Source organism: Pelodiscus sinensis, chromosome 2 (assembly GCF_052426305.1).
Source record: "Pelodiscus sinensis isolate ZL-2025 chromosome 2, ASM5242630v1, whole genome shotgun sequence".
NCBI lineage: Eukaryota > Metazoa > Chordata > Testudines > Trionychidae > Pelodiscus > Pelodiscus sinensis.
Window position 1 is genome coordinate 77,958,514 of NC_143053.1, and position 14,772 is coordinate 77,973,285.

At 38.6% G+C, this 14,772-nt stretch overlaps 1 protein-coding gene across 2 annotated transcripts in view; it reads right to left on the reverse strand.

The window, feature by feature from the left end:
- The window catches only part of TAF4B (TATA-box binding protein associated factor 4b), a 122,368-nt gene that overhangs the window by 72,299 nt on the left and 35,297 nt on the right, over positions 1 to 14,772 (reverse strand). For both annotated transcript variants that reach the window (XM_089776284.1, XM_075920812.2), the window contains 4 exons: positions 10,553 to 11,065; positions 6,296 to 6,431; positions 5,530 to 5,635; positions 1,821 to 1,990 (listed from right to left, as the gene is read on the reverse strand). In XM_089776284.1, the coding sequence (XP_089632410.1) occupies positions 1,821 to 1,990; positions 5,530 to 5,635; positions 6,296 to 6,431; positions 10,553 to 11,065 (925 nt within the window). The remainder of the gene's footprint in view (positions 1 to 1,820; positions 1,991 to 5,529; positions 5,636 to 6,295; positions 6,432 to 10,552; positions 11,066 to 14,772) is intronic.

The window sequence follows — 14,772 nt, forward strand, 5'->3', positions numbered from 1 at the left end:
GCAATATTAACAAAAAAGTTTCCTTCCAGTATCTATTTCCTGACCCACAGGAGCACTGCTTCCAAGATACTTATTAAATTCACACTGCCTATAGATTATGCTTTTTCATTTCAATTATCAGCACTGCTTTTCTGACATACATTTCAGGGATGAGAAAAGTATAAAGTTCGGTTATTAACTTAGTTAGATTTTTATGCTGTAAACAGCATTTCCACACTAAGCATACTTTACACAGAACATTTGTACAAATTAATTCGTTCAAGTATTCTGTGTAAAGATATTACATAGATGACTATTACATAGATATTACATAAAAGACTAAGGGTATAGAAATACAGTACAATTCAACTGAGACTAATCGTGTAATTGGACCTCTGTAACACGAGTTATGGACACTTACACAAATGCTATTTTTTGAAAGTGTTTACTGTAAAACCTTAGTATTTTATTAAGACAACCTGAGCAGGTAGAGACTAAGCAGCAAAAAAAACGAACAAGGAAATACTTTGTTTTAAAAAAAATGGTTCTCTCATCAGTTCATAAGAGCATCCAATAGAGATAATCTGGAGTAAGACCTCATTCTGCTAGGTGTTGTACAAATGTGCTCTCTCTGGGTACTTCTAAACTGGTGGGTTTTTCCGGGATACTGGATAAACTCTGCTGTGTCCAGGGAATGAGTTTGCTCTTCCAATTATTTTTGTGGAAGAGCAAATGCACTCTTTCAGGGAGCCCTGTATAGCTCTATGTTCTCTGAGGAATAGGGGCTCCTCCAAAAGAGGAGGCTTTTCCACCATTTTGGCCCCATTTAGATGGGACCAAATGGCAAAAAAGCCTCTTCTAGAAAAGCAATCAGAAAAAACTACACAAATTGTGTAGCACAATTTGCATAGTTTTTTCTGATAAGAGTGTAGTCTAGACCTAGCCTCCGTTCTGAGCAGCAAACAAGGTTGAAGGAGGGACACAATCAAGTTTTTAAATATATGCATTCTTAGTATATGCTCCCTATATTATTCATAAATACACAAGTAAAAATACATACTTAAAGCATAGACTTGGTGCAACTGCCCTCAACCCAGCTTTTTAAAATGTGAGCTGAATTCTTGCAGGCGTTGAAGCAAAAATGGTCTGAAGAAGAGGACTGAAGGAAACGCAGTCATTTTAGCATCAATGCACGCGAACACAACTGCTATTCCTGAAAGAGCTTTCAAGATATCAAGAGCCCTGAAGATACTGAAAAAAAGGAGTATGTTGGAAGAGGTCACCTTCCTACTAAACAGATCTGTTTGTATTGGCTAGTATGGGTTTCCTTCTGATCACATGAAAAGAATCTGTAACACTTGTGTAAGAAATACATATTAAATAGTGAGACTTCAGAGCCTGATATCTGCCACTGGGTTAACAATAATTCATACTTTCCCCACGTTAGATGTTAGGGATTGCATCGGTAGAAAGACGCCTATCCAATATTCTGTTCCAATATGCCTGTGGGTAACTGATAGTGTTCAATACCCATTACAATTCATAATCATAATTTAAAAGGTAAATGAACAGAAGCAGTGCCATTGCTACTGCTGGAGTTAAGTTTTATCTAATTTTTTCTTTAGGTTATCCTACAGAGTTTGTTTTTAAGGCCCACCCAAAAATGTTTAGGACAGATTTCCTGATGGAAAGTTCAAGTGAAGAATAGCTGTCTTCTTTTCCAGACTAAATAGAAATTTATGAATTCAGTATGAGATTACAGTGCAGTCTTTTTTAGAAAAAATAAGTTTGACAATTGTTAAATGCGAGCATTAATGTCAATTACAAATGCTTGGTCTCACCTATGTCTAAGATCTTCTTTTGCAAAGCCTCCGAGGAGAGAAATGTTTCATCTGTACAAGATCGGATCAGCGTACCAACTACTTCAGAGTTCGTTGCCAAGATGCATGCATTTTCTTCACTTAAGTTGACTCCAGCCATAGAAGTCACATCATTGATGTCATCTTCATCTCTACCAGACAGGAAACCAATTGTTATTTTGTTATGCCTTGTTCTTTCCATCACATCCTGAAACAGTCTTTCATTTTGGTGACCAGTTAAATTACCTATGTATAATCATCCCTATGCATCAGTGGGCAAACAGTCTACTACAGTAGAACCTAAAAGTTACAAATAACTCATGAATGGAAGTTGTTCATCGTTCTGAAATGTTTGTAACTCTGAATAAAACATTATGGCTGTTCTTTCAAAAGTTTACCACCAAACATTGACTTACTGCATCTTGAAACTTGACTATGCAAAAAGAAAAATGCTGATTTTAACTCTGAACTTAAACGGAACAAGAACAGAAACAGTTTCCTTACCTTGTCAAACCCTTTTTAAAATTTTTCCATTTTTACTAGTAGTTTACTTTAAACACAGTGATGTACTGTATTTGCTTTTTTGGGGTCTCTGTTGTTGCCTAAATGTGTACTTCTCATTACAAATGAGTATGTAGTTGACTCGTCAGCTCATAACTCTAGTGTTCATAACTGAGGTTCAATTGTATATCTTCAATATAAATGCAGTTTCTGACCCTTTTCATTTGTTTACTTTTATAGCTAGGCAATTTTTACATAATTTGTTTAGGGAAAAAGACTAATAGATACTCAAGCCCATTTAATTTATTCTTAAGTGGCTGAAACTTTTACACCAATTCAATGCATTAAAAAAGGACTAAAGCCCATGATTATCAAAACAGTTAGTGACCAGTGAAATTTAAAACTAAAATCACCACTGACCATTTCCTCCCTCTACCCATCAGTAGTGGCTGAGCAATTTCAAGAGAGTATTCATAATGTATTAGCAGAATACAATTCTTAATCTTTCAGGAAATGTGCAAATTAGGCCTTGAATGCATGGTAATTGAGTGCTAATTGATCTTCACAAATTCACTCCAAACCCCCTCTTCCTAATGACCACAGAATCTTTGGCTGCAGTTTAAGTCTGTGATCCCACTGTGGTATAATTACCACTACTCCATGATCAGCCTGTAAAGGAGGTTATGTAGTCAATGTACCTACAAATACAGCATATACACTAAGCCACCAGAGGACTTAACTGAAGTTCATGCTGAAATTTGGCTGAGATCTTTCACGGATGGGTTCTACAGAAAGACTTGCATCTGTGATAACACTTCATACTACTTAATCCAAATTACCCTTTTTCTTAACTTGTAGTTTAGTGCTCAAGGGACTAACTGAATATGTGGATAAGTTACATCATGCTTCCTCATGTACCGTAGCTCTACTAATCAATTTCAACCTGAAAATATCAATTTCTCTGAATAATCCTACCAGTTACTAGTTTGAGATACATTCTACTCATTTATTTCAAGTACGGCATTATGTAATGAACTCCAATGTAAAATTAAAGGCATGCACACAATATAGCCAATAGAGGTTAGATTCTGGCTATCGTCCTGAAGTATTTTCAAGTTATTCCATGTAGTGGTTACTCTGGGAGACTTGCATGACATCTGTATAACAACAATGCTGTTCCATAGTAATTTCTCTGAACACTTCTTACTAGGAGGTCTGGTGCTGAATCCCTGAAAAAAAAGAGGCACCTATACCCCTTTTCTTTGCTCATCTCTTCTTGAAGTTAGGTTGAGATTCTCACAACAGGTATTAAATTGAAATGAAAGTCATGCAACGTAGAGGTACTTCGCTGTGTCAACTTGAATGTGTTAGATGAAAAGTGAGTGTCTGGCACCCTCTGGTGTTTGACAAGATCTGTTTTCCTCTCATTCAATATTTTATGTACTCCATTTTACAGAAGGGAGAAGAGGAAGGCTAGAAAGGTATACTTACCTTACATTATATTGACCCTGGATTACTAATCAGAATAAGCATATGGCCTTTAAATTCTATCCAGATGAGACTGATAAAGTTGGTAGTAAAGATGATACAAAGTGAAGAGTGGGCAAGAATTCCACAAGCACTCTTAGAGTGGGAGTGAGACCACTACTAGATGCAGAGACATCTGTCAGCAGTGTGTTCTGAGACGGTGTCTTGCTCTCACCCTTTGTTTGAGGGGGCCAAAATGTATTATCCTTTCAGGTAAGTGGTAAGGCCCATCTTTCCACATAAGTATTTGGGGAAGATTGCTTTTGTAAACGGAATGCGGTCAGTATACTGTAAAAAAATATCTATAGAGCTATTTGTATATATTTGTATATATATTCTGCAAGAACTCTTTAGTGGCCTAGAATGACAAAGTAATAGGGAAAAAAAGAAAAGGGAAGTGCTGACATTAAAATTGGAGATTTTATTTGGCAAAAAAAAAAGTGCTCAGGGTTTGGTTTTTTTTTGGAAAGCCATATGCACTAGTTTCCAGGGCACTCAATTGTAAAAATAGGGGCCACTGCTATATACCATATACTCACAACTTTCAGAAATCCTATTATCTAAACCTTCATATTACCCAAATTCCAAAATGCAGAATAAGGAAGGTATTCGGCCAATACAGCAATTCATATAACAGAACAGAGAGTCCCAGCCATGAGGAAGGCCACCTTACTGTTGAATGGCTCTTCTGCAGACCTCTGGTCATGGAAGGGAGGGAGCAGGGGTATGACAGCAGAGGGCTCCCTGCACAGACACCAGGCTGGTGACAGCTGATCCCTGCAGGCACGGCTAGAGAAAAGATTCCTAGTCACTGGGTGGGGAGTGGAGAGGCTGCTCAGACCAGCCAGGGTCCAGAGCCTCCCTCTGGTACCTTGTACTTTCAGTAATCAAATAGGCAGGAACAGTATCAGAGGAAGCCCTCTGCAGTCCCTCTTGAAGCCTAGGCACAACTCTAATTTAAGTCAGAAGTGGAACTGAATTTGGCAGCTTCTGTCTCCACATCCGTTCCAATGCTCACTTTCCAAGAGGAAAACAGATTTCTGAAATTTAATGAGTTACCGGGCCTAAAATCTTCAAGGATTCTAGTGATCTAAAGGGCCAGATATTGTGCTGCCCGCTACTGTCAGAGCTTTAGCCAGAGACTTTTACCTCTACCTAAAAGGAGCAAATATCTAGGAGGAGGTAATAAAAGATGCCATTCAAGTCCCCAGCTGCATTAGGAGGTTACCACTACAGATCAAATTATAATTCAGTGGTATCTGGCTGTTTGGATTGAGCAGAGGTCTTTAGGTTAACCTCCCACTAGAGTTTTTAATAAAAGGTAACAGTGCAATAGACTACTTAATGCTGATTTCATCAGGCAAAACATTGACATGCATCCTCACTATAAAAGCATCATTAACATACAGTGGTAATAACTGCTGATAAAAGCCCAGACCTAGCAGTACAATTCCCATACAATTAAGACAAGCCCCTCAATTTTCAAGTCAATGTTTTTAGGTTCTTCTCCTCTACCCCATCATTAAGAGATGAAAACATCCATCAGAAATCTCTAAATTATTTACTGAGGCATCATTCCCCATATCTATACTGCTGTCTGCTCCTTTTGTTGAAGTCTTGTTTCCTACAGCCACACAAATTTCCAACTTTGTTTATTTTTTACCTGAAGGATGTTGTTCCATTCTCTTTTATTTTATTTTTCTGAACAGGAGATGCTTGAAGCGACAGAATTTTGTTTCCTGGCAGTGTAATTTGTTTCAGAAAGGAACCTAAAAACATCAACATGCCACAATGAAATACAAAATAAAAAAAATAGAGATGCCTGTTTATTTAATACATATTCTAAACAATAGGTTTTTTTGCAGACTGAAAAACCAATTATATCCATTTGGAAAGCAGACATTCAAAATTACTATATCTTACATACTTTGCAAAGCTAACAAACTAATAGGTTATCCCCCTTAATGCAACAGTGTTCCACCATCTTATCACTAACCTACACAGGTCACACAACTCTCTGCGGGAATGAGCTAGCCGAGACAAAACGGAACACAAAATTTAGTAAATTATACATCAAATTACTTCTACACTCAGAAGTACACTTAGCACGATGAAACATCAAAAGAGTTCATAGAAACACCAATTTACTAGAATGGGCATACTTTGAGTACTCAATAGTAAAAACTACTTATCTTTTAGTGAAATATTTTCTCAACAGGAAAGATGATGCATAGAGTACTCCCAAAGCTCTGAGTGCATAGTTCCAAGCAGCTACCAAAGACATCCATATAATTTTACCATAATTGACTGGCATTATTCCCCTTATCCCCTCAATAGCCTTCTTCTACAATATGTAATGTTACAATGAAGTCCTTTGCCCACCTCTCTGTTTAAAACAAACATCCCCAAAAATAGATGTCCAGCCCTACCTGCAGGAACCTGGTTAGTTTGAATTAGTGCATTTAAGGGACTCCTTTTTTCACCAGGTTTCTGGAGAGTCAGCGTTGCTGTTTGTGGAAGTGTGGCCACTTGTTTTACGATGCTTCCTGATGGCTGCTGGACTACCTGGAAAGAGTATCCCCAATATCAAACATGGAAAGAGCTAAAATACAGCAAGACATGAATCCTATCAACATGCTCATTCAACCAAAACTGCTTGGGGGCATGCATGCATGTCTAGCTTTCACCTTAAGAAATACATCATGTTCATGAAAGTTTGCATATACTTTTCTTGACAGGACAAGTAAGCTACCAGTCTTTAAAATTTGTAGTTAACACTAACTTGTTTGGAGTGTTAAACAGACATATCACCCATAGATATGTTGCCTATTTTAAATTGCCATATTAGAACCATTTGTTTGAATACCATATAATTCAGTGAACTTGTTACTATTTGGATTTAAACTATCACATTGATTAAAAAGGAAGCCAGTATAGCAATTCTTAGGTTTTGGTTCTCTTTAGGGGCATTTTTGTTGTTAATACACTTAAACAAAACCCAGTTAGCATGATTCAATGCTACATTAACAGCACCTACATGAGACTTGACTTTTCAAAAGCCACATACAAATGGTTTTCCAGAGATACACCACTGTTTCCTGTCACTCAGAGCAGTTGATGAAGTCTGACAAGCACACAATGAGTTGTATTACTCTGTGAATGCAGCTTTCTTTGCCAATGGAATCTGTCTTGCAGCTTCTAATATACATCTTTGCAGAGGACATGGATTAGAAATTATTAAAAAAACAAATAAATTCAAGCACAAATAGTAAGATTTCTCTAAAATAGAGGTTAAGTCTACACTGCACCTGGGAATGAATGTCCCATGCTAGCAGGGCGACAGCGAGTACACTCAGAGCAGCAAGGTGGACAATAAAACTCAGACAAAAGACAAAAAAAAAAAAACGGGCTCTCAAACCCTCTCAACCTGACAGGTAAGGAGTAGTGGATAGCAGGACAAAAATGCAGTAAAAAAGTCTTTCAGAAAAAGCACAGTTAATAAGAATAGTGTTGCATCTGAAAGAGCTGATGTAACAAATCAGGATGGGGCAGAAGAAGCTGAAGAGAATGGATCAATTGACCAGAAGCAAGGGCACCAGAACAGGTGGAGGAGGGGAAAGGCTATTGTGGGGAGAGGAAGAATGGGTAACAATCCTGTTAGCCATTTAAGCAGTCTTAATGACAAGCTTCAGAAACATCAGTTGCTGGAAGGACTGAAAATATACATTAGCATTCTAAGAAGCTGTATCCCTGTTTTTAGCATCTGCAAGGTCCTGCAAGGGACTGTGTTCCTTCATGTCCTGGTCAGCAGAATGGCAGCCAGAGGAGAAGCTGGCAAAGTAGGAAATAAAATCAATATACAGAGCCCCGTGAAATTGTTTATTTTTCACAACTGTTTTATTTCAGGGGAATTTCATTTTATCCGGACAGGGAAAACCAGGCCCTGCTCATCAGGGGATTGTTTAAGGGATCATAAGAACAGCCAAACTGGGTCAGACCAAAGGTCCCATCTAGCCCAGTATCCTGTCTGTTGACAGCGGCCAATCCCAGATGCCCCAGAGGGAAGGAACACAACAGGTAATCCTCACATGACCCCTCTCCTGTCATCCATTTCCAGACAGAGGCTAGGAACATCACTCTTACCCATCCTGGCTAATAACCATTGATGGACCTAACCTCCATGAATCTATCTAGCTCTTTTTTAACCCTGTTAAAAGTTCTAGTCTTCACTGCATCCTCTGGCAAGGAGTTCCACAGGTTGACCGTGCTCTGAGCAAAGAAAAACTTCCTTTTGTTTGTTTTAAACCTGCTGCCTATTAATTTCATTTGGTGACCACTAGTTCTTATATTGTGGGAATTAGGAAAAGTTATTTACTTATTCACTGTTTCCACACCAGTCACGATTGTATAGACCTCTATCATATCCCGCCTTAGTCTTCTCTTTTCTAAGATGAAAAGTCCTAATCTTTTTAATCTCTTTTCATATGGGACCCATTCCAAACCCCTAATCGTTTTTGTTGCCCTTTGCTGAACCTTTTCCAATGCCAATATATCTTTTTTGAGATGAGGCAACCACATCTGTATGCAGTATTCAAAATGTGGGCATACCATGATTTTATGTAGAGGCAATAAGATATTTTCTGTCTTATTCTCTATCCCTTTTTTAATGACTCCTAAAATTCTGCTCCTCAGGGGATTGTTTAAGGTCCATATCTCAAACAGCTTGGCCGCTTAGTAGAAGCCATTGAAATGGCCAAGTTAAAAGGCAATAGGCTAACTTCACCTATTCACCTCTCAAGAAGGGCCAGATCTTGGAAATAGCCAGAATCTAGAGGTCTGAGCACTACATATGGACAGGAACTCAAAGTCCGTGCTGGATGTAACATGACTTCTTGATGAGTAAATAGTTGGGCAAACAGTTTAGTCTCTGGGATTAAAGACCCTGCCCCTGCCTACCCTCAATTACCAAGAGAGGGATAATGTCACCTCATATGGGTATTATGAGTTAATGAATGAATGAATACACCATGGGTAAGGCACTCACCTGGGAAGTAGGGGACACAAGTTGAACTCCTTAATCAATTAAATATTTAATGCTTAAGAAACCGAGCAGCTTTAACAGCCAATATTGAAAGTCTCTACACCCTCAAATACATTGCATCCCCATGGTTAGGGCATTCACCAAGAAGGAATAGAAGCTCCAATCCCTGTGCTACATCAAGCAGAGGGAGGAACTGAATCTAGGTCTCTTGTATCTCAAGTGAGCACCCTAAGCAGCTAGCTAAATTAGCCTCTAAATGCCCCTGTATTCAGGGCACCCGTGATGCACATTTCTTAGGCTTCTCCTTAGTTAATATTCTTGAGAAAAGGAGACAGTCTCAATATTAACTTAACAAATGATCAAAAGCTTCAGAGGGGTAGCAGAGTTAGACTAACAGGAAAAACTAAAAAACAACAAATAGTCTAGTTGTACCTTAAAGACTAAATAGTTACAAGAGGCTGATAAAAACCAGCCAACCAACCAATGAAGGTGCTAATGGTTAAGTCACTGACATGTGGAAGATAATGTGCCAGCCTGCTCTGTCTCTTTCTTCCTCCTCCCCACCCTTATTCCTCCTTTTTTCATTCTCTCCTCCGTCCCCTTCCCTCCTTCCCTTATTTATTCTTGGATCGGGTCTTCTACACTCCTGTCATCTGAAGAAGTGGGTTGTGCTCACGAAAGCTCAGACCACCATCTACATGTTTTGTTAGTCTTTAAGGTACTGCCAGTTTTAACAAATGATATCACACTGGATAGTTTACATCAAACATTTACACTGCTCTTAAAAAAAACAACACAGAACACACACATTGTTAAAGACCCAGGGCAGAACAAGAAACTTAAGATACAGTGAATCTCACATTAAATGTCATTCTTTGATCATTAGTTGAGTTTCTTTGATAATATAAAAGTAGTGAACTTATGTCTTTAAGCGGGTTAGCCACTTAGCTCTGAAAACCACTATGCATTTCTACATGAGTTAGCTTGCAGATTTCCCATCAGTCCCCAGTAAACAGGAATCCACACATCAATATTCCTAGGGAAAGCCCAAGACAGAAGATGTCACATTAGAAGAGATGAAGTCCTATCTCCATAGGCTGTTCCTTTGTAGCTCTGCCACCAAGTTGACAGTATTGGCAGAACACCTATTAGGGCACTCAGCTACAGCTACACTGGGATTTATTATTCCTGCTATAGAAAAAAAAATCTTCCTCTTTTTGCAGTGGGTCACCTGGAATAACCATGATCGCATTAAGTCAGGAGCAGACACTCTTCCCCTCAATCTCATTAGGAGCATTCTCAGCACACCTTGCAAGATCAGATACTGAAACAAACATTAAGCTCAGAATAAAATCTGTTCAGTACAACTATTCCACACCCAAATTTTTGAATTATAAAGTTCGTCAACAGTAAGGTGTCTTCATCACTACAATCGCTCTACCCTACTTGCTAAAACAGCTGCAAACCATAATACTTAGAGGCAATATATTAAATGTATCAAGCATAATAGAACAATGTCTCGGGAAAACCTGAAGTAGCCCATTAACCAAGGGAAGAATACACTTACCTACACACTTATGCAACTTCAGATCTAAGATTGTGCTTTTTGATTTGAAAACAAAGGCAGAGGAAAGTTGAATCTTACCAGCTGTTTTACTCTAACTGCCTGTTGAGCATGGACGGATTGTGCAACAGTAGATTTGGGCTGTGTAATTTTAATACTGATAGGTGTCCCAATGACAGATTTCAAAGACTGAAGAGGGGTTGTCGTTGTGGTTGCTACCGGAGATGCAAAGATAGGTTTCACAGCCTGGAGAGAGGTTGTGGCCACTGCAGACATGTGGACTGGATTTGCAGGTTGAAAAGGGGCTGACACTGGCTTAACAGTCTGGAGGGGGGCAGCTGCTGTTGTCACCCGTATAGTGGAAGGAACTGGCTTGACAGTCTGAGCACCTGTGACCACTGCAGAAGCAAGGACAGGTTTTACGGGCTGAAGAGAGGTTGTTGCCAGAGCTGAGGTGGTCACTACTGTGGAGGAAGTTGGGGCTGTCGAGATACAGGTAGAAACAACTGCTTGGATTGGAGCCTGCTGCTGCACACACTGCTGGATAAAACTTTGAGCATTGGGCATTAGCTGCCGTAAGGCAAGCATACTTTTCTAGGAAAAAAGAGAAAAAAAAGCAGTTGATCAGAATACTGTGAATACCTTACACAAGTATAAGAACTGTATTACTTTTCAACTGATTTTCAAAGTGAATCTTGAAGACGAGTTATTTTTCAGAATTACATACAACTCCTGTCAAAACAAAACAGCATGCATAATGCTATAGTTACAGCATATAATGTGCAATAGTCAGAAGTTATTCACTGCTTTCCTCCATGGAATAAACCCCATCTGATATTCAATTAATTAAGTTTCCTTTTAATTAGTTACCTTTCATTTAGTAACTAGGCTGCAATCCATGTTTCACAATGAGAATAATATAATTATATTCTTTTGATCTTTGTTTAAAAAAAGCAGCTAATTCTGGCATTGTGTTTATTCTATTAAATAAATGTATTATATTCACACAAAAGCAAAATTCTCTGACAATCTATAAGATTAAATACGGGTGACTCACTAAGGTAGTTTCATGCTTCCTGCATTGAAATATGCCTATCCAGTCCATTTCTGATATTGTTTGTATATGAAATGTCATTTATAACATATTAATCGTTTATAAAATTCTGGGAGCCACTAAAATTTTAATTTCATCCTGGAAGAGAATAGCCCTACCATTCTTTATTCTCCCAAATTATTGGACAAAAAGCTTTACTCTGACTTAGAGTTACATTTAATTTTGAATCTGAATAATGCATTATCTGCGTTGTTGGCTGGTGTATTTGGTTCAGATTTCCTAAATTAGATTCTGTTAAGCCTTCTTAGTAAATCTCCACAAAACTTTTAATGAGAACTTCAAAGAGAGCAGTCGGTGGAAGTTTCTCTTTCTAAGGGATCACCTAATTATGCAACTCTTAATATATGCTTCCACGTTCGCATATTAGCAAGCTTCATCATTTAGTTAAAGTACTTCAGGTTTTGCTCTATTCTATTTACAAATTGTTTTTCCTTTTTAAAAAAACGAATGTTGTAAAGCATTCACTTAAGCTTTAATCAGCATTCAGGGGGCATTATTATTCTTTGTTACAATTATTGCCCTATAATAAGGTCTAATGTTTCAATATGCTTTCTGTCTTCAATGATTATATATCTTTAGCATCTTAGGTTTATTTGCTTTGAGTTCTCCCTCCCATCATAATGCATAGTCTTGCTCACTAAAGGTACGTCTACACAGCAGCGTTATTTTGCAATAACTGATGTTATTCCAAAATAACAAAGAGCACGTCTACATTGCAAGCCATTATTTTGAAATAATTGTGAGCTGGAGGACTTCTTACTCTGACTCCTATAAGTTCCATTTTACGAGGAGTAAAGGAAGTCAAAGGAAGAGTGTTCTTCCTTCGACTTTCTGTTGTGTAGGCAGCACCAAAAGCCAAATTAAGCTATTTCAACTTCAGCTATGCAATTGACATAGATGAAGTTGCATAGCTTAATTTGAGTTTTGCGCCCTGCTGTGTAGACACACCCTAAGAGTAAGTTTTACTGACATTCCTTGGATTAGTTAGGGTTGATTTTTGCCAACATTGTTACACTGGCAAAAGCACTAATGTAGATGCCACTATCTGTACAGAGGGGCCTTATACTTCATAGCTTTTTCCAGATGAGGGAGCCAGAGCGTGTGTGTTTGGAGGAAAGCTATAGAAATATACACAGCAGTATACTAGTACTAACTACATCCACAGAGTCGAGATTGCTGCTTTAATTTTGCTAATATATTGTAAACATAACAGGATAATTAAGTATAGATAAGCTCTAGCTGTAACAAAAGGACAATATGAACAAACTGAGATGTATGGCTAGTTTTCACCTTTTGCTGGCTATAATGTTTGAGGTTTCAGTGGCTAGGATGATCCAAAAGATCTACAGAGTTTTCTTCATAGACTACTGTAGCCAGACAGGAACCCCCCTTGTAACATCCATTTTTGCTTGCCTGGAGCATCCAGGGCACACAGAGCAGAAGGCCCAGGCTGTGTGACCGTGAATGGCTGTAAACAGAGATACGCCAATTGCTGACCAAGAGGCTGCCAAGGAGTGCCCTTGACTGAAACCCATATTGATACGAACACACATCCATCCGCGGGGGGAGGAATCTCTCGCCCAGTAAAAAAATGTCTAGTATTCACAATTTAGTTATCTTTCTTGCAAGTGTAAATTAACTTGAAACTTGCTTGTAAGAACTGGCGCCACAAAATGGACCAGTACAATTCAGCATCTTAGATAAGAAAGAGGATACGGGCCCCCAGGGGTATATAGATGGGTTCAGCAGCACATTTTATCTGAGTGTCAATCTACCATCTATCTGCTGGTCGGGTTAGGTGTTTGATCTCCCGAGGTTCCAGAGGGGACGCCCACCTCGTATTCGTCTTTCCTAGGAATTGAGAGACCGGCCCTGGCCTGACACGCTGGAGTCGAGAGGCACAGAAAGGGGTAAAAATTGTACCTGGATGTGGTCCTTTGCTTAAGTATATATATACATAGTGTTAGAGCTCTTTAAAGATTAAGTCACTTAGTACCATTATTTCTATTTTCTATCTTTACCTTTTTCCTGTAATCATTTTTAAGACATACATACATACATGCGCGCTAGCATTTAAGAAATAGAACAATAGCCATTGTAACCATATGCTTTTGTAAGTCTTTTAATAAACCTGTAACTGTTTAAGCTTTAACCTGACTCCTCCAGTTGCTGTAACAGAACCAAGCACAATTTAAAAGAACTTCAGCCGGTCATAAAGGGACAGACATAGGGAGAGCTTGGGCATTTGGATCTGTGTCACTCCCAGGTGACAAGATCCGTTAGGGCACCTTTTCAGCCTTTCCTAGGCTGCCCGCTGCGAAGGAACCCCTGTGTTCTAGCAGCTAAAATCTAAGGTATAATAAGCTCTTCCTATATAACGGGGCGTCTGTTGGCCTGCTGGCCACCCTCTGTGATGGGACCCTGGTCCTAGCAGTAAAGACACGGATGTTAAACCTTTTCTCGGAAACACACACACACACACACACACACACACACACCCACCCACCCACCACACCCCCACCCACCCACCCTGACCGTCGGCTGACAGCTACTTAAACCAATGAGTCTAAATTTAATAGCTAAAGGAAGACCCTCCAAACTTTCAGCTATGTAACATACATAAGTTAAAAGTTACATTACAAGGAGATTTAAAGGCATTCCAGCTGTGGACTTCTTGAAGATTAAAGAAAAAAAGTATCTAGTCTATATGTCAGTGTTGCTTATATCTATACTGAAGAGGAAAAAAGGTTAGCAATGAAAACATTTTTGTATGTTACACATTAAGAATGTCTAAACTTAGATAAAAATCTATGCTTTTAAGTAACAAAAAAAATAACACCTCAAATAGGATAAGAAACTAGAAACAGCTTGTATCCATGACAAAGGTTTACTGTGTTTGAACATGAATGTTAAGAATTGCTTTAGATTGTGTGTCAGTTTACAGACCACTGAGTACTTCTCACCAAATCAAATGTTATTCATCATCGTTTAACTAGTTATGATCCACAGGATTTCATCCGCATAAGCCTGGTTTATACTGGCTGCAAAGTCATGGTTGGCATGTCAGCTAATTAACCTTTTTCAAGCTTTCACACAAGTAAGTTTTGCATCAGAGACCAACCTATATGCAGTTAAAGTGCTCGTTTCAGTTATCATGCTATGTTCATTTCATAAGCTATGAAGTGAG